A 27,773-nucleotide genomic window follows, 5' to 3' on the forward strand; every position below is an offset into this window, starting at 1 on the left:
GAACAGATATCAGTAGCTTAAGACCCTTCGATCCATTTTGAGGATATTAGAGTAGCAGAAACCCGTGGTTTTAGGGAGAGGACAGAGTTTGGGTCAGGGGCCTGTGACCAGATCCTGGCTCCACGCAGGGCAGCTGGGGTCTGTTACTGAAAAAGCCAGTCGTGCAGTTAACTTTCTGCTTGGTAATAGAAAACAAACGGAAGAAAACGGAAGATTTGCACATTCCATCTAACTGTTCTGAAGTAAAGCACTTTTGCCAAAAGATAAAAAATATAGCTAGATCATACTAAGTATAAATTGTCAGTTAAAACCAGCAGAAAAAGTGTTTAATGAAATAGTACTTTCACACGTATGTGCATGCATGCACACTCACACACACCCTTCCAGTGTCCTGATGTTTCTGTGACAGGCATCTGGCAACCTCAGCTCACCACAGCCCAGCTCACAGAGCTTAGCTCTGAGCCTTGGTTTCCTCCTTTATCAAAAGGAGATACTTCTGGAACTTCCCTGGCGGTCCAGTGGTTAAGACTCTGCGCTTCCAATGCAGGGGGCACGGATTCCAGCCCCAACAGGCCATCCCACAAGCCATGTAGTGCAGCCACTAAATACATACATAAATACATAAAGAAAAAGGAGATACTGCCTATCCAAGGGCTGTCATGAAGATTAATCAAAATAAGTTTCAACAAGGTTCCTGACACAATATCTGACACTGTACTCAATCATTCTCTCAGCTTTCAGAAATCTAATGTTCAATTTAGCGGTCAACTTGCCCATGAAGGGAGGCCCAAATACACGTAGGAAAGCCAGCATCCCTGGAGAAAGCTGGGATTCTAACCCCTGTTAACTGATTTAGTACAGCGCCTGAGATCTGCCTGAAATGGGCCCAGAGGTCACGCTCTATGAAAAGCAAAGCAGAAGTTAGTGGAAGAGAGGAAAGACAAGAGAGAATAGCTTCAAGGAGGAGAATGCAGAGCAGTGCAATAACAAGTAAGGCAGCATGGAAAGAAAGTGGAAATAAATGTCAGGAATTAGAGCAGATATGATGATGGAAGAGAATGAGGTACTTTGCACCCTACAATGGGCTTAACTCGAGCCCAGGAAACATCTTCAAAAATTGGCCAGATTGTACATTAAAAAGCAGCAGAGGGGCTTCCTGGTGGCTCAGTGGTTAAGAATCTGCTTGACAATGCAAGGGACAAGGGTTCGAGCCCTGGTCCAGGAAGATCCCACCTGCAGCGGAGCAACAAAGCCCGTGCGCCACAACTACTGAGCCTGTACTCTATAGCCCGCGAGCCACAACTACTGAGCCCACGTGCCGCAACTACTGAAGCCTGTGTGCCTAGAGCCCGTGCTCCACAACAAGAGAAGCCACCGCAATGAGAAGCCTGTGCACCACAACGAAGAGCAGCCCCGGCTCGCGGCAACTAGAGAAAGTCCATGTGCAGCAACAAAGGCCCAACACAGCCAAAAATAAATACATTAAAAAAAAATCATAACAGGCTTTTGTATCTCATCTGACCCTCGTCGACCCCTGCAGCAATGGGCATTGTTCCCATCTGAAGGATATGTTCAGAAAGTCACCGGCCAGCACGCAGCACGGCCAAGGGCACCAGGGTAATTTCACATGAGGGAAAATTCACTACAGACAGCACCAGTTAATGGTTTAGAGTGAAAGCAATGGGGCAGAAAGCTCGTGGAAAACGACCTGCAGGCAGAGCCATGTGGATAACCCTGGGCCCTCATGCGCCTCTGTGTGTGATGTCCCAGCGGGGACACTGGGGGGTGGGGGTCTGCCCTTTCCTGTGCATCCTCCCGCAGCACTTCTGCAGGTGAAGGCCCAGTGGGCGCCAGCCTGTCAGCAGGTGGCATCCATCAGGTGCCTGGGGGCACTCCTGAATGTTTGGGTGGGCGGCCTGGGAATACCCTGTGTGACACGGAGGTATCTCCACCCCCCTGCCACGTGTGCCAGGAGGGGTGCTTTTCTCCTCCATCCTGTCTCATTAAGGATCAAACGCTGGCTCTGCCCCATCATGTTGGTTCATGACCTCCTGATGGGTCTCTTCAGGGTTCTTCAGGGTTTCCACGCGCGCTCTGAGAGGCGTCCAGGAAGTAGGGCAGCCCTGGGATGGAGAGGGGCTTGGCCTGTGGGAAGCAGCAGGAAGCCTCACTGAGTATCTCTGAAATACTCTCAGCTTTGGGAGAATCCGAGCTTGGAATCACTCTGGGGTTCGGGGGAGCCCGGCTGAGTGGGTGTCACCACCTGGTGCAGGGCGACCAGTTCTGCAGAAGCCGGCGGAGTTCTCTGGCGGGGCGGGGGGGGGGCGGGGCTGGCCTGGGGCGCTGACGGCGGGGTGTCCTTGGCTTTGCTAGCTGAGGGAGCCGCGCTGGAGCTGGCCGGGGCTGGGCTGGGTTGACCTGTGTGGTTTAGAGAAGTCTGGACACAACTTGTTTGCAGGTGTCACATTTACCAGGTGTAACTTAACAAATAGCTAAGTCTTTGGTATTTGGTTTTCTGGCTCGTGTGCAGTCTGTTGGAAAGGAAGGAAAAGGAGGCCTTCATCACCCAGGGGTAGCAGGCCAGTGCCGTCCACCGCCCCAGAGAACAGGGCTCCCCGCACCTCCTCCCCGCACCCCCGTCCGGGTACGTGACGGACAGGCGGCGCTGCCAGGAGACCCGGAGGCAGTTCCGCCGCATCAGCTGGAGGTTCTGAATGACTCAGTCCTTTCCTCCCGGGCCTTCCTGGGTGCCGGGTGCTTCCAGGACCAGGACGGTCCCAAAGGGAAACCCAGCGGACCGCGCCTGGCCTGCCCGGCCCCACTCCTACCCCGGGGCCCAGGGCTCCCCATCCTTATCCTCTCTGCCACTTTCCCCCGGCCCCCCGGCTCGCGCTCCGGGTGGGCCCCGCGGACACCCGGGCTCTGGCATGAGCGGTGACCTCGGGCAGTCATCTCTGTCCCCCCACGTCTCTGCTGTCCGGCGGGGAGGAAGCCGCAGGGAGGTGTCGTGGGCGGGGCAACTGGTTTCATGAGTAACCTGCTGGTCACCCGCCGCCGCCCGCTGCGGAACAAGAAACCAGGCGGGGGTGGGGCGGGGGCGCCGGGAGGGGAGGGGCCCCGGGAGGGGAGGAGGCGCTGGCGGGCGGGCGGGGACCCCCGGGCGGCCCTACTCCACTCGCTCGCCGGTAGCTCTCGGCACGCGTCGGGCGCAACCACTGGCGGTCCCTGCGCGGGAAGTGTCTGCGGCCAGCGTCCTGTTTTCGGGGATCACCGACCTGCCGGTGAGGCGACTCGGGCTCGCGGACGCGGGGCCATCTGCGGGGAGGCTGTGCGTGGAGGGGGCGCGGGCAGAATGTGCGCGGAGGGCGCGCGGGGAGGGGGCGCGGGGAGGATGTGACGGGAGCGGGGCGCTGGAGGATGTGCGGGGAGGATGTGCCGGGAGGATGTGCGGAGAGAATGTGCGCGGAGGGCGCGCGGGGAGGATGTGTGGGGAGGATGTGCGGGGAGGGCGCGCGGGGAGGGCGCGCGGGGAGGATGTGCGTGGAGGGCGCGCGGGGAGGGGGCGCGGGGAGGATGTGCGGGGAGGGCGCGCGGGGAGGATGTGCGGGGAGGGCGCGCGGGGAGGGGGCGCGGGGAGGATGTGCGGGGAAGGCGCGCGGGGAGGGGGCGCGGGGAGGGCGCGCGGGGAGGGTGTGCCGGGAGGGGACGCGGGGAGGATGTGCGTGGAGGGCGCGCGGGGAGGGGGCGCGGGGAGGATGTGCGGGGAGGATGTGCGGGGAGGGCGCGCGGGGAGGATGTGCGGGGAGGGCGCGCGGGGAGGATGTGCGGGGAGGGCGCGCGGGGAGGATGTGACGGGAGGGGACGCGGGGAGGATGTGCGTGGAGGGCGCGCGGGGAGGGCGCGCGGGGAGGATGTGCGGGGAGGGCGCGCGGGGAGGATGTGACGGGAGGGGGGCGCAGGGAGGATGCGCGGGGAGGGTGTGCCGGGAGGGCGCCGTCCTGATGCTAGGTCCACCTGGCGGAGGCGATTCGCGCGTGGCGGAGCTGGGCAGGTCTTCCTCAGTCCAAATTGAGCGGTAAGGGAATCGGGAGCACTTGGAATGTCCCCTTCTCGTGGGGGGAGAGGGGAAATTACGTTTTGGAGAATGATCGTTACCGGACTTGCAGAGTTCAAATGGACTCAGGTGTGCTCCTTGAGCCAACAGAGAACAAAGTGTCACAGCGTAAAATACTGGCTTCGAGGTGTCCGGCAAGTCAAAAGAGAAACTTCAGTCACAGAGTATCTGACACAAATATGATTTGCACCGGGGAGCGGGTCCCTCTGCCGCTCTTGTACGCAGCAGGCTGTTCTTAAGACTGGCACCTGGGGCAGCCTCGCCGGCTCCGGGGTCGGGGCGTGACCCGGGGACTCAAGGTCACCGGCCCGCAGCCTCCCTGTCCCCACCGCCCCACCTCCAGGACTGGCGATCTTTGGCCCTCCTCGCCAGAGGTCAGCCCTGCCCTGGGCGGCTCCCCGCCGATGGTGAATTGCAGAGAAACCCCGTCTGAAATCCAGGTTAGAACGGGGCCATTTCCTGGAAGGCCTGCGAGGCCGGTTCCTGGCGTGGCGACCCTGCGCTCTGCACTCCCCTCGGCTGTTTTCCACCCTTCCGTCCGCCTCTCTGCCACCTTGCCCTGCCTAGCCTGGCCTCACTTTGGCCCATCTTTCCCCACTTCTGTTTTGCGGGTCAAAGAGACCTTTGGTTCTATTCGTTGGCTGTGACCTTGGCTTTTAAAAGACTTGCGATTTCCCTGAATAGAAAGACTGTCTCCATCTGGGTTTCCCACCCTGCCAACCCCTCCCATCCTGTCTGCTTTCACTCTGCCAGGCTCTCAGCACTGGGCTCCATTCTCCCACTTCTCAGCCAGTCTTCCATGACTTTTTTCCCTTTTCAGAGGCCAAAATGACCTTCTAGTTGTCTCTCTACTAGACTCCTTAATTCAGCCAGGTTTATCAGGCATGAATTATATTCTTTTCTAGGACTTTCAGCCCTGGTGGGCACTGAAGTAACACTTTAGTTGAAACAGACAAAGTAATTTTTCTTTACATTGGCTTTTGTCCAAGTGGACTTTTTCATTAATCATAAAATTAATACAAACTCATTGTTAAAAAAAAAAAAGAACCAAAACTAACATATAACAGAAAGTGAAACTTCCAGCTTTTCCCACTTCTTAAAGGTAAACCCTGAACATTTCTTTCCCTTCCTCCCTGCCCCCTTCTCTCTCTCCCTTTCTCCCATATACACACACACATTCGTTTTTGAAATACGTTCATTTAAAAAAAAATGTTATAAACGTTTACACACTTAGCTATATGCCAAAGTAACCCACCTATCTGAATTTGGTTTAGTGGGTTAAAACTAAAATAAAACAGAACAACAACAAAAACAAAACAAGAAAAACAAAACCAACTGGAGGGCGTTTTGATTTTGCAAAGGTAGTGTTGCTGAGACAATCTTAAGTAAGGAAGGGGTGGGGTCAAACCAGAAAATGTCACGTCCCATGGGAGTAGAACGGGCAACGGAGAAATTGTAACGTGCGCCGACAGGCCCATATTAAGAGCTAGAGTGCGAATTTTGGAACCCTCTGTGTTCCCTTCAATGGTGGTTGGGAGGAAGGTGAGCGATGGCCTCCTGTGTCTCAGGTGGAAACAAAGAGTAGTTCTCAGTAATTAATGATTTAAAAAAGAACAAATAGTTCAGGAACAACCAACTGTTCTCAGGCAAGAGAAGTCACCATAGCAAAGACAAGAAATCAGTCATACAGACTCCCAGTTCCGTTTCAAAGGTAAAGATCGGCCTGAAGCACATTCTTGAGCTGTCTTGCAGGATCCAAACCCCTTTAAGCGCCCAACCACCAGATTAACTGGTGCCCAAGGGACGGTGATGCTGACCTTTGGGACCCACGTGATTTACTCAATCAAGTGCCTGGATTTTGTCAACCTAGAGTGACCTTTGCCTCTTTTTAACGCTAAAATCTCTGCCCCAAGGGTGGGATTGCCGCCATGTTTGCACATGCACTGTGTGTTGGAGCATGTTGTCCACTGGGCAAGGGCGTCCAGAGCTCCCGTCTACACGGAAGGTCACGTGTGCCCTTTCATGAGTACGCATGCGCCCTTGGCTTAAAGCGTCCCCATCCTGCTGCTGGGGAGACGGTGCTTGGATGGCTAGCTCCCTGTCTCCTTACTTGTTTCCAGCAGTAAACGCTCCTGCTTTAATCAGAAGCACCTGGTGTGTTCATTGGCTCAGCGCCCCAGGCAGTGGGCCCATCGGGTCCCCTAACAGTCGAGGAGCCTGAGACCCCAGAGCCAGGATCAGAGTTCTCTGGGAGGTGGCACCTCCGGGCCGGAATCTAGTGAAACCCTCCTGTTTAGAGAACATGGAGTCCTGGAAGGTGAGAGGAGACACCTTTAGGACACCCCCGGCCCTTGGGACAGTGTTAGAAGGAATGTTTTCTAAGACAGCCTCCAGGTCAGCATTGTCCTCAGGAGCAGGGTCTCATGCCACCGGTCGGCGGGGCTGTGGGAAAGCCATCAGCTATTCTGGAAGCCCTGTCTCTGGACCAGGGCTCACCTGGGACCCTGCTGCCCCCTGAAAGACAGAGTGGAAAGTCCATGCTTCTCTAGTGCTGGACTCGGCCCCAGGCCCCTAGTTCCTACCGGCCCTGTGTCCCCCAGCATTTCTGCCTCGGGTGATGGCTGCAGGCACCTTGTGCACGAACCCAGTGCCTCTGACGAAACGTCCAACCTCACCCCTTGCTTGGTACATCACACTGTGGCCTTCCTTCCCTGTCCTCCCACTTGACACAGGCATCCCTGGCAGCCTCACCCTGATACCACCTTCCAGCCCTTTAGATTCGCCTCCTGGATGCGGAAGGTGCCACACTTTCCTGTTCTGATTGCATCTCTGCTCACGCTGTGTGCCCCTCAAATCCAACTGCAGGGAGGAAAAACTTCTATCCTCTTAGATTCATTTCTTGGGGGACTTCAAATTAAAAAGACAAAAGACAGATTAGCAAGAGAAAAGAGATTTTTATTTACGTGTGTATGGGTGAGTTCAGAGAAAAATGTGATTTCAGGAGGTAGTTAGAATTTGGGGGTGGGGAGAGGCAGAGAGGCACTTCTGGGAGAGAAAATGACAGAAGGGGGTGGGACCAAAAGGGCACTTAGGGAAACACAGAGGACTTCGGAGTGACAAATGGTCTCTTAGGAAAAGAGATGAGACATAAGATAGGACAATATCTGTTTGGGTTTTTTTCAGAGAAAAGAGTTTTTTCCTAGGAGGGGTCGTGACATGTTTGGAAGTCTCTAGGTTCAGGCAGGTACGGGCTTTCGGGAACTCAAAGTCTTCAGCTCAGAACAGTTGTTATGTGACAGTGGCTTATTCTGGAGCCCTTTGTGTGGATCCAATATACAAACCTCTGACTGTCATTCCCTGCTTCCAAGTTTTCCGAGTCCCCCGGTCGCCCCCAGGATGGTGTCACGTTGTCGGTGGTGACACGCGGCTGTCTGGGCACCTGACCCCTAACCAGTGCCCGAATCCCATCTCCCCATGCTGGGCTGACTGAGCTGTTTCTTCTGCACCCTCCACACATCTCATGGGCTTTCACGTCTCCTTGTTGTAAATACCGTCAGTCCTGTCCTCTCTGTGCCGCATCTTTTCCTGGCTATTCCTAGTCAGGGACCACTAAGAAACAACCCATTCCTCACGCTGAACTAGATAGACCTCCGGGCGCTGTTTGCACCTTTCCCTGGCTCTCCCTCAGCCGACCTGCATTGGAGCTCATGGTCACTCATGTTTGCTGCAGTGGACTCCAGCTTCTCAGAGTCCTGGGTCTTTCTTATCTCTCTTCAGATCACACACACCACAGCGGGTGCGGATTCTAACCTGAATAGGTACACCCTGAGGAGCCAGGACAGCTACCTGTTGGTGATTTTGCACATTGGATGACTAATGTGTGCAATGCTTAGCACTTCCTGCTATCTTACAGATAATACTTAAATAGAAAGGCATTAAGTTACTAAAAAGGTGAACTAAAGGTACCAGGCAAGTGCCCAAATCCCCCCTGGTGTTGCAGCTCCATCCACAGCCGCAGGGGCTGAGGCGGGGCAGACGGACCACACTGAGTCTCTCCTGGTTGGACAGCGCTGCGGTGCTAATTCAGTGATGGGGTTTGGCAAGCTGGGTTTTCTCGGCCACGGAGGAAACGAAGTGGCTGCTCCACAGGTTTCGACCTGGGATGATGTCCAGGCTGGAAGTCCGCTGTACGATGTCAAGCGTGTGTCCTTAGGAAATGCACATACGTATTATCTGTTGGAGGAAACAGGTCCAGGTGCATGATAACATTAATTCAGTAAAACAATTGAAAAAGCGGTTGTCAGAAACATTCCCTAAATTCTCTGAATGAGCTCACCTATGAATGACCTCTCCTAGTTACACTGCAGTGCTGGACAGTGCCCGCTCCGGGCCTCTGCGTGCAGAGCAGACGGTGGGGCATCCCCCCACGAGTGTTTCTCCAGGCCTTAAGTGGTGACCGGAGTTGAACAGACTGCAGTGGACCCTGGGGGACTCCTGCTCTCCGTGTTAAACCCCAGTGGACCAAACTTTGGCCTCGTTGGTAAAGGGACTGCAGCATCCCCTGGGCCTGTTTCCTGATTCCTTTGATGGTTGGAAAAAATAGTGCAGCTTGTTGACTGAAAAAAAATGCACAACCTAAAATTTGGGAAGTATGTTTTATGCAGTGGCCTTACTGAGGACTAGCCCAGCACACAGCCTTGCAGAGAGCTCTGAGGGACTGCTCCAAAGAGGTAACGGGGGAGCCAGGATATAGAGAGGGTTTTGCTGAAAAACAAACAAACATGTAATTAAAAGATTACTACTAATCAGAAAAGCAGGCATCTCAATGATTTCAGTGCTTTTCTGTGTATGGGAAGATGCAAGAGTCTGGGCTCATGGAAATCATTCCTTTGATGTGCATCTTCGCTACCTAGGGCCAGTGTCCTGCTTTTCTCCATCCTGAGTCCCCTCTGGGTGCACCATGGGGGGGGTTGCTGCAGTGGCTGAGGGAGGTAGCATTCCCCGTTTACAGGAATGACTGGTGTCATTTGTTTGCCTACAAGTTTATGCATTTTTTTTTTTAACTTGAAAATTTCTTCTGAAATTCCACCATTGATCCCCCTGTGCCCCTGCGTGGTTATCACTCCATTCTTAATCATCACGGGGTCTCCTTTCACAGCAGTGGAGCCCGCTCCCCTCGCTGGTGGCCTCTGGAATAAGGGTGAGTCTGGGTGAGCAACCAGTCTGCCGGTGAGAGTGGAGTGGCTCTCGGGTTCCCGCTTCTGCTCTAAGTGGTCTCAGGGGAAGTAAATTGAGAGGTTCACCTCCTCCCCACCTTTGACCTTTTTCAGTGGGCAGGGGGGTGGTGGCCCTATCATTGATCCTCCACACCCAGGTCTTTCTGAGAGTGAACTGTGGCTCTGGCGATTATACCGGGACTCCCAGGCCAACCTGCCTGTGTGCTCACTCCACCTGTAAGTGTGTTAAGATATTTAGTGGGGAAATTTCCAATTAGAACATTGCAAAAGTCTGCGATTTTGTCTGCACAGAGTTGGTTCAGTAAAGCCTTGCTGCCCGCAGGATCAGGCCCAGGCCCAAGGAGGAGTTGCTTTGGGGGTGGGGGGGAGGGCGGGGTCACAGCCTGGAGGGGAGCACTCACCCGGCACTGAGAGTACAAGGGGAAGCAGACCCCGAGCAGACTCGGGAAGGAGCCCAGGTCTGGGGCAGCAGAGGGCAAGGCCGAGGCAGGGAAAACGGGTTCTCTGGTTCAGGGGCAGGAGAAGCCACCCGGCCTAGAGAGTAACACTTTCTCTGCAAGGCCAGACAGGATGTCTTCTCTGTGGCTGAGTTTCCTTTCCTGGAAAATAGGGGTTGGGGACCTTCTGGGGTGCACTGTGCATCTCTGATTCAGCTGCTGCCCCGTGGGAAGGCGCCTCTAACTCTTCCTCTTTCTGAGCTCCCCATCCCCTACCCTCAGAGGAAGAGCCAGCAGCCTGGAGGGGACGGATTGCAGGAGGAGGTGACCCCAAGCCCTACTTCATCTCTCAGTGGACAAGGGAGAGCCGATAATGGGGCTGTGGGCTGACTTCCCCGGAAGGCACGTCTGCACTTACTGCAGACAGTGAAGTGGATCCCAGAGGGACAGCGGCTGCTGATTGAAGAGTGGAGGTGCCAGGGGTTGCATTTCCTGGAAGCCAGACTCCTTCAGAAGCTGGGCTGTCTGCATCAGTCTGTCTGATGGATGCTGTAAAGGCAAATTATGACCTAAGATTCTGCTCACCAAGTACAATTCTACTTTGTTTTCCCCACACTGCCAAGCAATTCTCCACACCAACTCCTACACCAGAGGGTCCTACAATCCAACTCAATTCTGGCACTGTCTACCTGGGGACAGTGTCAGACCCCAAAGGCTAAGGGCTCAGTCCCATAAGACTGCCCGCCTTCCCCGCCCACCACCCCCCATTACAAGTCCAGGTTATCACCTGTGCTTCTGACCCACTGGCTATAGAGAGGAGGTTCCCATAACCCCCCTCCTTGGGTTCAATCAGTTTGCAATTGACTCACAGGCTAACATTTCCTCAGAAGTGTCCTATAAATGCTAAGGGAGGATGAAGGCTAGGTGAAAAGAGACAAGGCAGCACTCCAGGAAAATCTGTGCTCCAGACCCAACTATGACAATATTCTTTGGTTTTCAGAATTTGTCAAAAATGGTCAGTATCTAACTGTGTAACAGCAGCCATCAATCCTTTTTTCCAAAAAGAGGGCTTTGGGTTTTAGCTTTGTGGGGCTGGTTTTCCGGTAAGTGGCTGGTGAGGTAGCAGGTTGAGAACCTGACCTGCGGATGGTGGAGCTGGCTCCACCGTAGACCACTCACCGAGTTCACCCAGCAGGTGCTCAGGCTCAGCTCTGCAGGGGCTGGTGTCGGGTCAGTGCTCTGGTGGCTGAGCCCCAGTAAGAACTGTGGTTGTGTCTCATGGTTTTCCCTTCCTCTGGTTCTGGAGTGGGACCAGGGCAGGGGTTGATCCCTACCTGCCCCAGGTCTTTCCCTTCCCTTCATGGCAGGCCCTCAAGAGCTGGTGCCTTTGCCGGGCCCCCCTCTGCCCCCGAGCTGTCCTTGGGGCCTGCTGGAGGAGAGTTAAAATTCTAGAAGCGTGAGGCACCCAGGTATGGTCTGTTGGGTCAAGGCAGTCTTGGCTGATGGACCAGGAAGTGAAGAAGGGTTTTCTACCAGAGTAGGAGATGCCAGCCCAGGCTCGCTTTGGGCACATTTCCGCCAGCTCCTCTCTGAAATTAGCAACCCTCCAGGTCTTATATATGTACGTGTATGCGATGTAAATGTGTCGAGTTCCTCTTGATGGCACTGACCTTCCACAGGTTAGCGTGGCCTTGCTGACGGTCCGAGTGACCTTGGTTCCTATTGGGGGGATCCACTAGTGTTCAACTAATTAAATGAGGATCCCATTGGACTGAGGTGTCTCTAATGCTGAGGCAGCCTGTGTCAGCAAACTGAAATCTAAGCTGTAAATGCCTCCAGGCTACAAAATCAAAATGCTATGAACAACCAATCACACAGGCCCCCTGGGCCTCATGCTGCAGCTGTCAGTCACGTCCTTGCTTTGCTTCCATCTTCTCTCCGTCTGCCGCTCCCCTGCTCCCTTGTCGACCACTGACTCCAATCGAAGTGCGCTCAAATAAGCTCCTAAAATGTTGACTATTACTTCTAACAGACTCTGCCGTTTTCTCCTAGGGTCCTGCCTCAGCTGAGAGATGGCCTCCCCAGGGGCTGAAACAAAGAAACCTGGAAATCACAAGTAAGGCTCTGACCTGCATGCTGCTGGGCTCTGGCTCACTGTGATGACTTTGAGCCACACAGTTTTCTAAGAGCTGACACACGTGGACACCTTGGTTCTCGTGTCAGAGCCTGAAGCCTGGAGGACTGACCACTCAGTGGGCATACAGCTGAGCTGGTTGAAGACCCCTGGCACCTGGTGCCAGGGCTGCTGCTCGTAGCCTTGGGATGTTTGTTTCACAGGGACATCTGGGCACTTGCTCGGTGCCCAGACCTGTGTCCAGGGTGGTTTCTTTACATCTGGACACTCTTCTGAGTCACAGTCCCTGCTTCTTTCCCAGCTCTCTCTTGGTTCTGACCTTTCAATACTTTCCTTATTTCTTTGCAGTTTTTCATTATTCCACTATGTGATTCACACAGCCACTCTTTTATGTATATTTGTGCATTGCTGGTGTTGATGAAAAAAATTACTCAGTAGTTGATCTAAGAAAGAAAGGAAAAATTTTATTTGAGCCAATCTGAGGATTATAACCCAGGAGACAGTTTTTCAGAAAGCTCTGAGCATTGCTTCACCCATAAGAGGTCAAAGCACGGTTATATACGTTTTTGAGACAAAGGGTAGTAATACCAAATGATGTGTTACTGACAGTTTACACAATCCAGATCTACATGTACCGAGTAGTGGGCATGGGTCATCATGGCCCCTCACAAGATTATGAAGGAAGGTTATCTCTTAAGGAGTTGTGACCCCTGATGAGATTGAAAAGGAATGCTGTCTACTAAGGAGGTCTGGCTAGTACAGATGCACAACCCACACTAAAGGGAAGGGAGGAGATCCAAATGGGCAAAGGAAATGCTATGTTTAAATTTTTCTCGTTTTAAAATTTAAAATATGAACTTTTTTGTCAATTTCCCCCTTCTGATCATTAATCTTTTGATAGAAAGCCTTAGGTGATCAAATATTTGGTCCTTTGATGCTAGGGTGGTTGCTTACCTGTCCTGGGTCCATCGTGTCCCTTGATGTCCAGACCTGATAGCCTGCTCCTTTCTTTCCTTTTAAGGGGTTGTATTAGTAAGATGTCTGGCAAGGACTGTCAATTCCAAGTTGTCCAGTAGAATTTATGCCAATTTACCTTGCATGTACCTTGTGCATGTTCATTAATTTATAGTGAGCAATAGATGTGATCAAAATTGACAGTAAAATTAATGTCATTAGTAAGCGTTTAAGCGAAGATCCTCCTAAACCAAACCATTTTCCTAGTATTTTTACTAAATTTGGAAGATGATCATTCAGAACAGAAATTTGATTCTTCATATGTCATAAGACGAGTTAACAAATATCTCGGCCAAATGGTCATACCACTGGAAAACTGATAGAAACCCAGAGTCCTCATATTAAAGGCAGATTGGCAGGGGTTGTTTTCAAGGATACCTGCAGGTGAACTTAAGCCCAAGGGAAAGCAACTATGCATCTTCCTAACCAACCCAGGGAAAGCCAAGGCCATAAACTTTTCCATAGGTCTACTGAGTCCTGTTAAGAGCTACCCAATATTTAACATCTAGTGAAAAGGAGTATTTATGGCCAAGTTCAGAACAGGTGTCATTAAATTGGCCAGGTAGGATGGTCTCACTTAGTGATATTGGTGGTAATGTTAGCTTGCATGGTGCTGATAGTGTTAGTCTTAGTGGAAGTCTAAGAAGGCCTGATATGGTCCCTTCCAAGTTGGCTGTAAAGAGTCCTTTATCTAATATCTTTTCCCGTATGCATAATCCCCTGGTTGCAGGTCATGGCACGTGTGATCTTCATCTGAAGATAGATGACTGAGATAAGTTTCAGAAACAAACTCTACAGTAATGTAACATAGCAACAAGGAATCATCTGAGAAGTGAGTCTGAGGCAGTAAATACAGACCTCAGTTAACAATTATCAGGTAATTAATTTTATTACCTGATAAAGCTGCTGGGAACCTAAGAGTTCCCAATTTCTGGAGAGATCAGGTAGAAAGAAAAGAGAAATGTCTCAATTCCACTTACAAGGGAGTAATTTACCCAAATTGCTGTAAGTCATAATTAGCTTGAGGGGAAGAGTTTCCTTATATCTGGAAAACAGATTAAAAAACCACCAACCAGGGAATTAATTCCCTGGTGGTCCAGTGGTTAGGACTCTGTGCTTTCACTGCAGGGGGCACGGGTTCAATCCCTCATTGGGGAACTAAGATCCCACAAGCTGCACAGCATGGCAAAAAAAGACAAAAAAACAAAACAAAACCCAAAAAACAAAACTACCAACCAGGGATTGAACCCAGATCCCCGCAGTGAAAGCACCTAGTCCTAACCACTGGACCACCAGGGAATTCCCAAAAAGTCCTTTCTATGAATCTTTTTGAAGATGAAGCAGTCTATAAATGACAAAAGACTTAAAAAAGCAAGGTTAAAAATCTGATTACAATGCAATTGACAAAGAAACTTGGTTATTGCTGTGACATACAACATTTTAAGACAAGAACTAGAATTATGACTATAAACATTTACCAGGACATACCAGATTCTTAGGAGCTCCATATAGTTTCTAGAATATGTATATTAATAATACTTACCCATACAATGTAACCTAAGGAGGTTTATCACCACTCATTTGACAATGCTTCCCATGAAATTTAACGTACCAAATAAGCCTAATTAGTTTAATATTCCTCTCTCTGAGATGCTTCAGGGGTCCTCTCTGAAGAACCCCAAAGTTAGCTAGAGGTCAAAAGAACTTCAGGGAGAATTTGATATTTGGGAGTTTGTCAAAATATCAAAAAAGGTTTAAAACACTTGGTCAAATAGGATATAGGTCACTGTGGAACAATACTTAATTCACTTAACCAAAGTGACAGTAAAATATTTCACAAGCAAACACAGCTCACTTAAAAGGCTCACTTAAAAGGCAAAGAAACTCACACACTCCATTACCAAAAGCAACTCAATATTCCAAGAAAACTTTATTCTCTTAACAGAGAGAGAAAACCAAACTCCAGTCTTGCATCAGCTACACTTAATAGCACATGTATTTAATTCAATTCAATGCAATCCCAGCCTCACCACACGCAGAATTCTTTTCTCAGGGTTCCCTTTTCCACACACCTTCCATAATGTTCTGTCTTTTGTCCCTTACTTTATTGATTATGCAGAAAAAAACCAGCTCTAGGACAGAATTAATTTCTTTCCCTTGAACAAAATGATTTCCATTCCTCATACCTTCTTTGGCTGAAAACATGCCTCCTACTTTCCTTGCATACTGAAATGTTTCCCTTATTACTTTAGTGGCTTTAGTTACATATATATTATAATTCTTAACCTTAAAACCTAGTATCCAGCAGAAACTAACAAGTAGGCAATTATGAACTGTCTTTTACATTAGCATCCCAAACATTAGCATCCCACACATTAGCAAACTTATACATACTATTTACCATTTCTAGAAAACACATCTTGTTTTTTCTAACAGAAAATGTCTTAGTGTGGCACCAAATATATTTTTATTAATAGTCCTAAATATCTTTAGTTTCTCTGTAAAAGGAAGCCTATGTTCAGTAATTAATGTTTCAGTATCTTATTTGGAAATAAATTCTGGATAGTCAATGAATTCCCATCATTTAACTTAATCTAACAAAACTCTAAAGTTTCAAGGTATCTAAATCTGGAGAGACTATTTTTAAGCAGACATTCCTAAAACATAATTATTCCTTTAGAGTTTACACCAAAACTCTCATCATTTCCATTTAATTCACTTAAAAGTTTAGCATACCAAGTCATTTTTCTTGCTGACAAATTTTGTAACAGGAATAATAAGATCTTATGTGATTTCTAGGGAACCTGGGTACAGTAAGAGTATTATACTTAATGTTGGTGACTGTAAAGACATGTCTGTATTAATTAAACCATTTGCTTTCATTAAAATTAATTTTAATGAAATTAAAATTAATCCTAGCTCACACGATTCTGAAATTCATTCAAGATAGTTTCTTTTATATTTCTAGGTATGTATATAAGTAGCAGCTAACTTCCTTTAAGCCAATTAAATAGAGCTCTTATACAAATTAATTTTGGCAATACTACACATCGACAATACATTTAGACACATACTGACACACAGACAGAGACCCCATAGTTCCCAAAGTTCTGCAATTTCAGCCCTGAGTCAGGAACAATAATAGAAATCCCTTCAGTTACAAAAGAAGTTGGATTCAGATTGGGTTTCTGGCAGATGCAACAGGGTTGCCTGTCTAGAGGGCCAAACCCTTTTTACTAATATTTATGAAGAAGACACTTAAGATTTGTGTGTCCTTGACAAGTCAAGTTCCAAATTACCTAGCCCCCTTTTGGTTTTTTCTTTGGATAAGAGTTGCTTTCCTGAAATCTGCATTTTAAAAAGATTGCGAAGAGATAATCGTTCTGGAGGTGATCAGGTAGAATATTTGCATCTCAAAGGCATAGAAGGAGAAAGGCAAGTTCCTCCTAGGAGGACTTTGTTCCCTTAAGGCCAGGATTTTTTTTTTTCTTACTCAACACCTACAAGCCTCTGAAGATAAATAGGGGAGAATTTTGGGGTGGTGAAAGGATTGGTAAGCTTTGAGATGTTTCTGAAGGCACACCTCAGGTCCTGTAAAGACTAGATTTGTAAAACAAGGGCAGCTGTTTTTAATTCCTCAAAGAATTGGGTGGCCTTCTCAGTGTATCAAAGGACTGACATGCCCATTCATTTATGTTGGAATGTTTGACTTTCCCTCACTTAGCTTAGGGGAGAACCCCCCCCCAAAAAAAATTCCTATCAAGCTCTGAGTATCAGCTCTGGTCACTGATAAATTCTTTAACTATGGCCCTCAGTTCCAACTTTTTGAGACAAGGGGTTGTATGTCAAATGATGTGTTGCTGACAGTGTACACGATCCAGATCTACAGGTACAAAGTGAGTAGTGGGTCATGGGTCGTCATGGCCCCTCACAAGATGAAGAAGGAAGGTTATCTCCCAAGGAGGTCTGGTTAATGCAGATGCACAATATACAGTAAAGTGGGGGGGAGGCGGAAACAGGCAGAGAAAAATTTTATATTTAAAATGTTCTCCTGTTGCCCTAAAATACGAATTTTTTTCATCATGGAAAAGCAAGAATTTTATGTCTTAATCCCAATTCCTACATGGACTTGAAATCCACTACTTTTCCCAGTTTCCTCCCCACCCACCTCTGCTGGTTCCCTGGGAGACCCCATCCTGGGCGGTGGCCTCTCGCCTTGATGACGTCCAGGGCCGTATGCTGCCCTCTGGGAACCCAGCTTAGGGGTCCTTGGTTCTCTTCTGGGAGGTCCCTCAGGAACTGCTCTGGAGACTCGCACGTGTGGGTCACCTAATTCCACACGGACACCTGTCCCCCCCTTTCCTTCCCCATGGGTTCTGAGGTCCATTTTCAAGTTTTGGAGCTGCCCTGAGAATAGTACTTGCAGAGAGAATTTTTAATAGAACTAGTAGGATCCCTGGTGCTTCTTTTTTTTTTTTAATAAATTTATTTTTGGCTGTGTTGGGTCTTTGTTGCTGCGCGCGGGCTTTCTCTAGTTGCGGCGAGCGGGGGCTACTCTTTGTTGCGGTGCGCGCGCTTCTCATTGCAGTGGCTTCTCTTGTTGCAGAGCACGGGCTCTAGGTGCGCGGGCTTCAGTAGCTGTGGCTCACAGGCTCTAGAGTGCAGGCTCAGTAGTTGTGGCGCATTGGCTTAGTTGCTCCGCAGCATGTGGGATCTTCCCCGACCAGGGCTCAAACCCATGTCCGCTGCATTGGCAGGCGGATTCCTAACCACTTTGCCACCAGGGAAGTCCCTCCCTGGTGCTTTCAATCATTGACAAGCAAGCATGCCCTGTCCCCACTTTCTGAGCCCCCCCCCGCCCCCCCCCCCTTCCCGGGTTGAGGATCCTGGAGGCTGGCCGAGCGGGTGGTTGAAACGAAGGCTGGAGAAGGGAGGCCTGGCATCAGGTGCCCTGGACGTGGCTCCACTGAGCAGTGACCCCTCCCCGTTGGTTAGTCATTATCTTCCCCTCCCTCCATCGTTTTATGGTCAATACCGGCTTGTATGGTCCACCCTCCAGAGGCCAGCGTGTCCTGTGAGGATCCCTGAAGTCCAGCTCATGAGCACAGCCTCTTATTAAAGGTGTGACCCTGAGCCTTTACAACGGGGACTGGTAGAACCTAGCTTCTGTGGCAGTTGTGATGTCGAATGACTTACACGCACCACCACTAATGACATGGTTTCCACCGCAGTTAAATGTCTTCCATCCTGCTGATCTCTGCATCCCTTGTGCCTGGCACAGGGCCTGAGGCGTGCTTGTGTGACATTCAGCCGAGGGCGCCCCTCCTCCCTGCCCCAGAGCCCCTTCCTCGTTCTCTGCCAGTCCCTTGAGCATGCGGCGCAAGGTGTCTGGGCCAGTTTGTCGAACGGTCAGTCGTGTTTTCCCTTCCCTGCTGATAAACTCCTGGAATCAGAAGCCGAGTTTCATTCATTTTGCATCTCACCCATTTCTTTTACAGAGTAGGTGCTCAATGAATATTTGTTAAATGAATAAAGTGACAGAATAAAGCCAGATAAAGTCATTTGACATCGTGTGTAGACTAGAAAAATAGTTTTCCAAGTAATATGTCTTTGACTTGTTATTTTAAAATCCTTTAAAAAGTGGAGTTTAATCTATAAAAAATTGAATCACTATGTTATAGACCTAAAACTAATACAATACTGTAAGTTAACTATACCTCAGTAACAAAAATACTTGTTCTGTTCACTGTTACGTGTCCAATTTACATATCTTAAAATCCTTGTTGGTCTTTACAGTTACACCTATTTCCTTCTCCTCCTCTTCCTGGAATGAAAGAGGAAAGAAACGTTTTCTATTTTGAAATATGACACAGAGTTGTTTTATCACATTCTGTTTTGTCAGTTACGATGCTCGGCCGTTAGCCCTTCTGTTTGTACTCTGTGTTCGTAACATCCTGAAGGAGAACAAGAACCGTAACTACGGTAAAATATTTGTCTTTAAAGGAGCTTCAGATGCTCTGGCTGTGTTATGACTTCAGAATTTCAGCTTGGCCTGGAGATCAAGAAGGCATTCTGGGAAAGCTTGGGGTTTGTCCCAACTGGAGTTGGTCCCTTGGAAAGAGACCTCCCTGCCCCAGGAGAGTAAGCCTGGTCAGGACTGGTCGGGGTCCAGTGCAGACTCTGGCTTGGGCGGGTTGCTTGCCCCTCCTGAGGGAGACTCTCGCACCCCTGCCCCGGTGCCAATAGCACAGTCAGCTGGTGGTCCTGCTGCCAGTTTAGTGATGGGCTCAGGGTGTTGGCCAGTCCACCAGCACCCTCCCCTTTAGAAAAAGATCCGTCTCTCTTCAATATTTTGTTCGCATCTTTTCTACATCAGCCTTTTGAGACTGTTTGGCTGTGAGTTAACTTGGATGCCATTCTAGGGAAATCGGAGGGAAATGTGAGAAGCACAAAGGGAGGAAGCGAGGAGATGCAGGAGAGAGAGAAGCAGGTGCCCTTGGTCTGGAGCCTGGGCATCTACGGTCGATGACCGATGGACTCCAGAGAGAACAGGGACCAGAGACAGTGGAGGAAGACGTGCGGGCTGCCCGGGTCAGTCACGTCGTGGTGCTTACAGATCACAGGCTGCTGAGAACTTCTCTTCCTGCATGGTTTTTTTTTCTCACAGAGTTAGATTGAGGAGGAAATGTGATCCGTGGGTTCTGGGCGGAAAGTGTGACTCTGAAGGAAGAAACAGAAAGTCCTGATTGCTGGGGACCCATGGCTGCTTCCCTCTGTGCCACTGGCATCTGGCAGCACGCCTGTGAGTGGGGTCAGGAAGGCACAGCTGTGGAAGGAGGCGTGTCTAAGGCTGGAGTTGCAATCTAGACCTGGGCATCATGTTTGTAAATAAAGTTTTATTGGAACACATCCACACTCATTTGTGTGTTGTCTGTGGCCACTTCATGGGCCAACAGCAGGGCTGAGAAGTGGCAACAGAGCCCCTATGAACTGCAAGGAAAAATTATTTACTATCTGACCTTTTATGGGAAATGTTTGCTGACCCCTATTGCAGGCCAGCAGTGTGCTGTCCAAGAGAAATATAACGTGAGCCACACAAAGTTTCTAGCAGCCGCACGGAGAAAAACCAAAATGAAAAGATGTCTTGTCTCATTACTCCCTTTGGACATTGTACCAGCCAAGTGCTGGCTAGTGAAACAAGACAAGGAAATGAAAATGAAAGGCCTCAGATTGGAAAGGCTATCTCTGGGTGGGAGAATTAGAGGCGATTTTTTTCTTCTCATCCATCCACATTTCCTGTGATAAATGTATTATTTTTAACTTGAAGCCAAGTTTATATGTTGAATGAACCTGGGTTGGGTAGCAACTGGCTACATGCTTTATATGGGATGATTTGGCATTTTGATCTTTGTACTTTTTTTTTTTTTGGTGGAGCCGTTTGGCTTGTGGGATCTTAGTTCCCCAACCAGGGATTGAACCCGTGCCCTTGGCAGTGAGAATGTGGAATCCTAACCACTGGACCGCCAGGGAATTCCCTTGATCTTTGTGCTTTTTGGTGCTCTTCTGAGTTCTTCCTGATCATCCTCCAAAGGAGCCCTGGGTGTGACGAGCGGGTGAGGGGAAGGAGAGGGGGAGGAACGGAGACAGGGTGGGAGCCTCTGCAGGCTGGGATCGGCCTGCCCGCCGTGGCCCATACGCCTCGCTGGCACAGGGTACCGCTGTGGTCCTGCCGGCCCCTGGACGCTGGTTCTCTAAACTGCCTCCTTTCCTGTTTTGGGACAGTGACTTTGTACAGCTTTGCAATCCCCACGTGGCTGCAATGAAAGAAGATGTCCTCTACCATTTCAGCCTTAGCACCGGCACGCATGACTTCCCGACTATGTTTGGAGACGTGAAGGTAAAAGCAGGGTTTTTGATTCTGGGCATTTGCCCCAAGATTACCCCCCTTTCAGGTGACACAGGTAGACTGCGCCACACAGGGCCGAGGTGACAGAGGACAGGCTCTTGAAGTTATATGTTTATCAGATTTTTGCAATTTGTTACCTTTCAAGAATATGAACTATTGAGTGAAAGAAAACTGTCACAAAGACTGCCGCATTGGTTCCTATAATTGAAACAATGTAAAATAAATTTCCTAATGCTTCACTGAGAGACTAGAAAGGAGCAGACACTAATCCTTTTCTAGGGGAGCGAGGGATACCCAGGAGGAGCAGTCGCATGTGTCTGCTGTCTGTCATTTAAGATGCACATCCATCTGTTTCGCTAGTTCGGTCCTGACTTATCCTCGCAGAGGACTTTTAAAGTGTCTGATCCCCGTGTGGAAAAGTGGGCTAACGTTTAGAATTCAAAACTGAAACAAGCCATTGACCCTAGATCCGGGGCTGCCTCATGCGATCGTAAAGTCATAACCAGGTTACGTCCTGCCAGCCACCCAGATCTTTTGCGCTGTTCGTTTCAAACCGAGGGACGACTTTCCATGTGTTGTTTTTAAATTTTTACTGGAGTCTAGTCGATTTACAGTGTTGCATTAATTTCAGGTGTACAGCAAAGCGAATGAGTTATACATATACATATATCCACTCTTTTTTAGATTCTTTTCCCATATAGGTCATTATGGAGTATTGAGTAGAGTTCCATGTGCTATACAGTAGGTCCTTAGTAGTTATCTGTTTTATATACAGTAGTGTGTATATGTCAATCCCAATCTGTCAATTTATCCCTTCCCTTCCTTTCCATGTGTTCTTAATTCATTCAATTTTCATTCTTAAGTTTAACCTGTAATTTTTTCTAGGCTACAGAATTTTCCTTTTTATGTTAAGAGACTAATAACTATTTGATCACCAAGTCCTTGAGACTGGCTTATTTACCTGTTTTTCTTCTGACGCTTTCCGTGCGGCACTTTGCAGACGAAGGTCCTGCTTCTCCGAGAGACACCTGCTCACCGCACAGCTGCGACTCCCCGAGCCCCCCCTGGCCCCCGGCTCTTTCCACAGGTTGGCCATTTGGGCCTCTGCCGGCCGGCGACACAGCAGTTAGAAGCCCATGTTACAGATGGGCTGTGGGGCCCTGGTTGCACACTGAGGGGCCCGCAGCATCTTATTCCAAACGCAGGCTCTCTCCAGGGCAGTGGGCTGCTGTGCACACGATGCACGGACCCCGGGCAGGCGTGGAACCTGGGCTTTCCTGCCCGGAGAGGGCGAGGGTGTGGTTGTCCTGCCTTGTGTGGAGCTGATTGCTCTGCACTGTTGGGGCCTCTTGCACTGAGCTGTGAGTCCGTGAACCAGTGCTTCGTAAACTCGAGGGAGCGTCAGAATCACCGGGGGCTCCTTAGCGCACACATTACTGGCTCCCCGGACGCGGGGGGGGCCAGGGAAGGGACCTGCATTTCTAGCAAGTTCCAGGAGATGCTGCCGCCGCTGGCGGGGGGCACTTTGAGGACCCCCGCTGTACAGATGGGGTGCGGTGCCTGTGCTGATGGGGGTTCTGTTCTCTGTCTGCAGTTTGTGTGTGTTGGGGGAAGCCCTTCGCGGATGAAAGCCTTCAGCAAGCACGTGGCCATGGAGCTGGGCCTTGACCACCCAGGTGCAGACTATCCCAACATCTGTGAGGGCACCGACCGCTACGCCATGTTTAAAGTGGGCCCGGTGCTGTCGGTCAGCGTGAGTACCTGCCCTCGTGGTGGGCTCAGCCCTTGGCTCTGCAGGCCCCATCCCCGCCCTGCACACAGCCTGACAGAGGAAACAGGAGTCGAGGGGAGCCTGGGGCTGGGCTGCAGAGGTGGTGGAGCCCGTCTCCAGGAGAGACAGATACACACGTACAAACACACGTGCACACCCACCCAGCTGTGCGCACACGGTGAGCACCCAGGTTAGAGACCCGGGAGGGCGGTGCTCTGCCTGGACCAGGGCCACGAGGAGAGCCGGGCACCAGGTGGCCCCCTCGCCGGCCGCCTGTGTTACTTCACACACGTGCGATTCAGCAATGGGTGAACACAGAAACCTCTGGTGTTCTCGTTTTCCAGTTTTGGTTCCCTTTGCAGAGGAGAACATTTTTAGAGGAAGTGCTGCCCTACAGTAAGGCTGCCTCTGAGGTTGGGACAGGGGCCCACCCCTCTGGGCAGCTGAGACGTCTGGTGGCACCAACAATCCGGAACACACCCAAGAGCCAAGACGTATTCAGGTCCAGATAATCCACGGAAGCACTTCCCACGAGCAAGACTGCAGGACTAACACGTTCTCCAAAGAGTCCTTGGCCGCAGGGGCAGCTCCTGGCAGACGTGGCACCGGGAGGGCCTCTGAAGAAGGGCGGTTTCGGGGATGCGGAGGCGGAGGAAACGGCACAGGCAGAACCGCGGAGGTGGAGCCACCAGCCAGTTACCGAGTTCGGCTGCGGCAGAGCGTGTGGCGAAAAGGGAAAACGTGCGCGGGGCTTCCCACGCCAGGGGCTGTCTGTTACCTAGCAACAGCAGCCCTCTGGTCCTCAGCTGCCATCTGTTCCGCGGGTGGTGTGGGTCAAAGGGGTCATCCATTCGACAGCGTCGTGCAAACCTTTACACTTCCCCAAGTGTTCATAGTTTTTAAATGTACGTTAGGAAGTTCATCTTCACCACCAGTTAGCAATGTACCACAGAACACACAGAGGTGCTACCAGAGCGTGACGCTGGCATTTCTCCCTGGCTCTAGCACGGGATGGGCATCCCCTCCATCGCCATCATGCTGCACGAGCTCATCAAGCTGCTGTACCACGCCCGGTGCTCCGGCGTCACCCTCATCCGCATCGGCACCTCTGGCGGGATAGGTTAGTGTGCAGAGCGCCACAGGGACCCGGGTGGGCAGCGTGGGGACCCAGAGCTCCTCCCTGGGCCGTGCTCAAGGAGAGCTCAGCAGCAGCAGGCGTTTTGTTATTTTTTTCTGGTCCAGCTACTTCTCCCAACCCACACCCCAGAAATCGGCACGGAAAGGCACCAGGCCACGTGCACCCGAAAACCCATCCTTTTGGAGTTATACAACGTGTGCCTTCTTGTTTGCTTGATTCTCTTTTTATTCTTGCTAATCCCTCTTTTCTCTGCCTTTCTCCTTCACTTTGCTCACTCCTCCTCTCTATTCCTGCAAGGATGTGAAGCACCTTATGAGAAAACCTACAGGAAAGTCAAAGGGGGAAGAGAGAGAGGCAATACAAAATTAAGATAAGTGTCCTTAAGTTGCCTAAAAGCCCCCAGTTCGCAACATAATTTTTTTAACATCGCAAAGCCAACAAAGAAAGAAGAGGATGCAATGAGAAAGTAAAACGCTAAAAATCATGTTGAGTTTTCAGCCAAAGTCTTTGAGGCAAACTTGTTTTACTCTGATGTCCCAACTCTGGGCCGGTTTTTCTGCTGAAAACTGGGTTCTAGTAATTCTCGCTCCTGCCGAGGAGCTGGGAGCTGCTGGAAGGAGGTCTGTCATCGGCCTGGCCTCTGTGCATTTGTTTCTGACCGCCTAGGCCTGACCTCCCCTGCATTTATGGTAATTTGAAAATTTAGGTATTCTCGCTGTGAAAGAGGATTGCTGTAGGCCCTAAATCTTCTCAATACGTTATCTCATTTTTCTTTTCACTATATAGACAGATTGATGGATAACATCCGTGTTTGCAGATTGTAATTCAAAGTTGAAAGGCGTTGTTCTCGGGAAAACACTCCAATGACCGCGAGCTCCCAGGCTGTGCACACTTAGTCTGTGATGCCATCGACCCAACGGACTCCCGGCTGTGCACACTGCACCAGCGTCGGCGAGGAGCTCCCAGCAAATCCTTCCTGAGTTCTTGCTTTGGAGGGATTTTAAAATCAATAATCAGAGAGAGAATTCTGGAGGAAGTAGGGTGGATTTTGAGTCTCCCAAAATTGCCCCATAAAAATGGAGAGATTAACTAGAGAGCCAGACCCCAAACCCCCGACAACAAAGTGTGACATGGTGTCCCCACAAACCCCAAAATAGGACCAGTGGGTGGCTGGCATGGGCCGCCACTCGGGAGGGAGCACCGGGTGACTCCAGCGTTTCTGTCAGATGTGAGAATTCTGAAATGGCCAACAGGCATCCTGGGAAAGGGCAGGGCCTGTGTGAGGAAGAGCAGCTGACACTGGGAGGGGCTCTGCACCCTCCAATTTGAGGTCTGAAGTGGCTTGAAAATTCTAGGCCCCATGAATTCATGAAAGCCACCATCTGAGCTTTCTTCCAGGTCCACGCTTGGTGTGGGGAGACACCTGAGGAGAGTCTACATTGACCAGAACAGGGACAAAGCAGCAAGGGAGAGAAAGTCCAGATGAACATGCAGGGGGCAAGCAGAGCCAGAGCTTGGCAATTGGCCACGTTTTTTGTTTTTAAACTAAATTAGAGATACAATTTATACTTTATTATTATTTTTTAAATTTATTTTTGGCTATGTTGGGTCTTCATTTCTGCGTGCGGGCTTTCTCTAGTTGCAGCGAGCGGGGGCTACTCTTCCTTGTGGTGCGCAGGCTTCTCATTGTGGTGGCTTCTCTTGTTGCGGAGCACGGGCTCTAGGCAGGCGGGCTCAGTAGTTGTGGCTCACGGGCTCTAGAGCACAGGCTCAGTAGTTGTGGCGCACGGGCTAGTTGCTCCGCGGCATGTGGGATCCTCCTGGATCAGGGCTTGAACCCGTGTCCCCTGCACTGGCAGGCGGATTCTTAACCACTGCACCACCAGGGAAGCCCCTGGCCACGTTTTTAAATGTTTCATGAAAGCGGCCGACGTGGGGCTCTGGGACAGATCTCCTGGCTTCTTCTTCCTCCCTAACTGTTTAGGAAAACCAATATCACATTAAAGTAAGTAGTAGTGTAGTAGTAGGAAAGGTTCCTGGTCAAATCCCAAGCAAAGTTATTATAAGACCAAAGAGCAAGGAACAGAGTAACGTCTGTACAATCTTGGAAACGCCCAGGGAGGCACAGGAAGCAGGACCTCCGGTGGGTCAGTCCTGGAGGGAAGCCAGGGCATCAGGAGCTGGTGGCCGCAGGAGCCGGGTTTGAGGTGCCCCAGTGTTCCTTACTCAAAACCTGAAATAATAAAAAGGTACAAAACAGGGACCAGCTGAACACATACTGGTAAAGGGAGCCCCAGACAGTTCCAGCAGCGACTGAAAGAGGCTGATCTGCGGGGATGGGCCGCTCGTCAATTTCACTTTCTTCTTTGCACTTTTCTGTATTTTCTGCAGCGTCTACGCATTCGTTACTTTACCTTCAGGAAAAAAAAATCTGGTGCTGAAAAGGGATCCTTACCTATTTCTTTTTAGGGCATGACTGACCCTTCAGTGTTATAGTGCGTGGACGGGGCCCTTCCCTCCCTGACCGCCCCTTGCAGCCGGGACACCCGCTTCTTCCTGCAGGTCTGGAGCCCGGCTCCGTGGTCATCACCCGGCAGGCGGTGGACGCCTGCTTCAAGCAGGAGTTCGAGCAAATTGTCCTCGGGAAGCGGGTGGTCCGGAACACGCATCTGGACGAGCGGCTGGTGCAGGAGCTGGCGCGGTGCTCCGCGGACCTGGGCGAGTTCCCCACGGTCGTGGGCAACACCATGTGCACCCTGGACTTCTACGAAGGTGAGGGGCGCGCTGGTCTCCCGCCCGGGATTCCGCACCGCTGCGGGCGTGCGTCTCAGCACCGGTTCCCTCGCGGGCCGGTGGGTCGAGGACAGGCGGGGCCCGTCGGGCTGGACAGCATCTCTGTCTGGGGGGCGGGGCGAGCATGCAGTAGGCGCTTACTGTGTGCCCGGGGGGTGGGGGGGAGGTGGGGGTGGGGGAATGGGAGGTGGGCGCTCCCGGGCCAGCGTCGGCTCTCCACGTTCCCAGGGCAAGGCCGCCTGGACGGGGCGCTCTGCTCCTACTCGGAGAAGGACAAGCAGGAGTACCTGCGGGCGGCCTACGAGGCCGGCGTCCGCAACATCGAGATGGAGTCGTCCGTCTTCGCCGCCATATGCAATGCCTGCGGCCTCCGAGGTGGGATCCCTAGGCCGCAGCTCCCCCTACTCCGCCCCCCCCCCCCCCCCCCCCCCCCCCCCCCCCCCGCCAACGTCCTCCCGGGCCCCGCCCATCGCCGGCCTTGGCCTTGCACCCGCCCTGCCCCCAAGGCGTGTTTCTGGACCCCTGTGCTCGGACCTCCTTGGATTGTCACGTGGTCCAAAGCAGGGTCCTCAGTGTCTCTGCAGGGATTCACGTGCCACTGAGAGACCAGAAAGATGAGAAAGTCCCCCCTTCGGCTCTAGGCAGGCTTCGCTGCCGACTCTACAATGAATCTGGCCTTCAAAGCTCTTTGGATTTCTGAATTGGGGCTAATCCACCGCAGTTCCTGGCCTCACCCTTCGAGGTCCAGCTCTGCCTTCCAGAATCCCTGCCTTGCAGCTGTCACGTCACCTTGCCTTTCAAGGCAGTGCAGGGCCCCCGAGCTGGTCCTGGGGTTTGCTTGGGAATCTCTGGGAACAAAGGCAGGCAAGGATAAGGACAGAACAGGATAGAGTGGCCCCGTCAGCCTTTTCGTGTTCTCTGTCTATCAGAAGCCACTGTCAGCCCCTTCCCTTGAGGCCTGGACACTGGTCTCTGTGAGCTAAGCTAGAGTCCCGTTCTTTGCCCTGACCTGGCGTTTGCTTTTTGCAGCGGCCGTGGTGTGCGTCACGCTCCTCAACCGCCTGGAAGGTGACCAGATCAGCAGCCCCCATGAGGTGCTGGCCGAGTACCAGCAGCGGCCCCAGCGGCTGGTGGGCCACTTCATCAAGAAGTGCCTCGCGGCAGCCTGAGGTCCCCAAGTCTCCAGACATGAGCGTTGGTGTTTGCAGCAAATAAAATCATTGCCACAA

General features: G+C 51.0%; 1 protein-coding gene across 1 annotated transcript; it reads left to right on the forward strand.

Moving 5' to 3' along the window:
* Window positions 1-3,156: 3,156 nt before the first annotated feature.
* Window positions 3,157-27,773, forward strand: UPP1 (uridine phosphorylase 1). Its single transcript, XM_061197522.1, has 8 exons — window positions 3,157-3,281; window positions 11,841-11,904; window positions 20,719-20,833; window positions 22,437-22,595; window positions 23,619-23,733; window positions 26,314-26,523; window positions 26,773-26,919; window positions 27,574-27,773. The coding sequence occupies exons 2-8, from the start codon at window positions 11,861-11,863 to the stop codon at window positions 27,711-27,713; spliced, it is 930 nt and encodes a 309-aa protein (XP_061053505.1). The 5' UTR covers window positions 3,157-3,281; window positions 11,841-11,860; the 3' UTR covers window positions 27,714-27,773.

The sequence above is a fragment of the Eubalaena glacialis genome, chromosome 8 (genome assembly GCF_028564815.1).
Source record: "Eubalaena glacialis isolate mEubGla1 chromosome 8, mEubGla1.1.hap2.+ XY, whole genome shotgun sequence".
Taxonomy (NCBI): domain Eukaryota; kingdom Metazoa; phylum Chordata; class Mammalia; order Artiodactyla; family Balaenidae; genus Eubalaena; species Eubalaena glacialis.

Bases quoted from the DNA above. Each gene is read 5' to 3' on its own strand.
- UPP1 (XM_061197522.1), top strand. From the start codon at position 11,861: ATGGCCTCCCCAGGGGCTGAAACAAAGAAACCTGGAAATCACAA. The intron at 22,596-23,618 runs GTGAGTACCTGC...CCCTGGCTCTAG, and splicing joins GCCCGGTGCTGTCGGTCAGC to CACGGGATGGGCATCCCCTC. The intron at 23,734-26,313 runs GTTAGTGTGCAG...TTCTTCCTGCAG, and splicing joins CGGCACCTCTGGCGGGATAG to GTCTGGAGCCCGGCTCCGTG.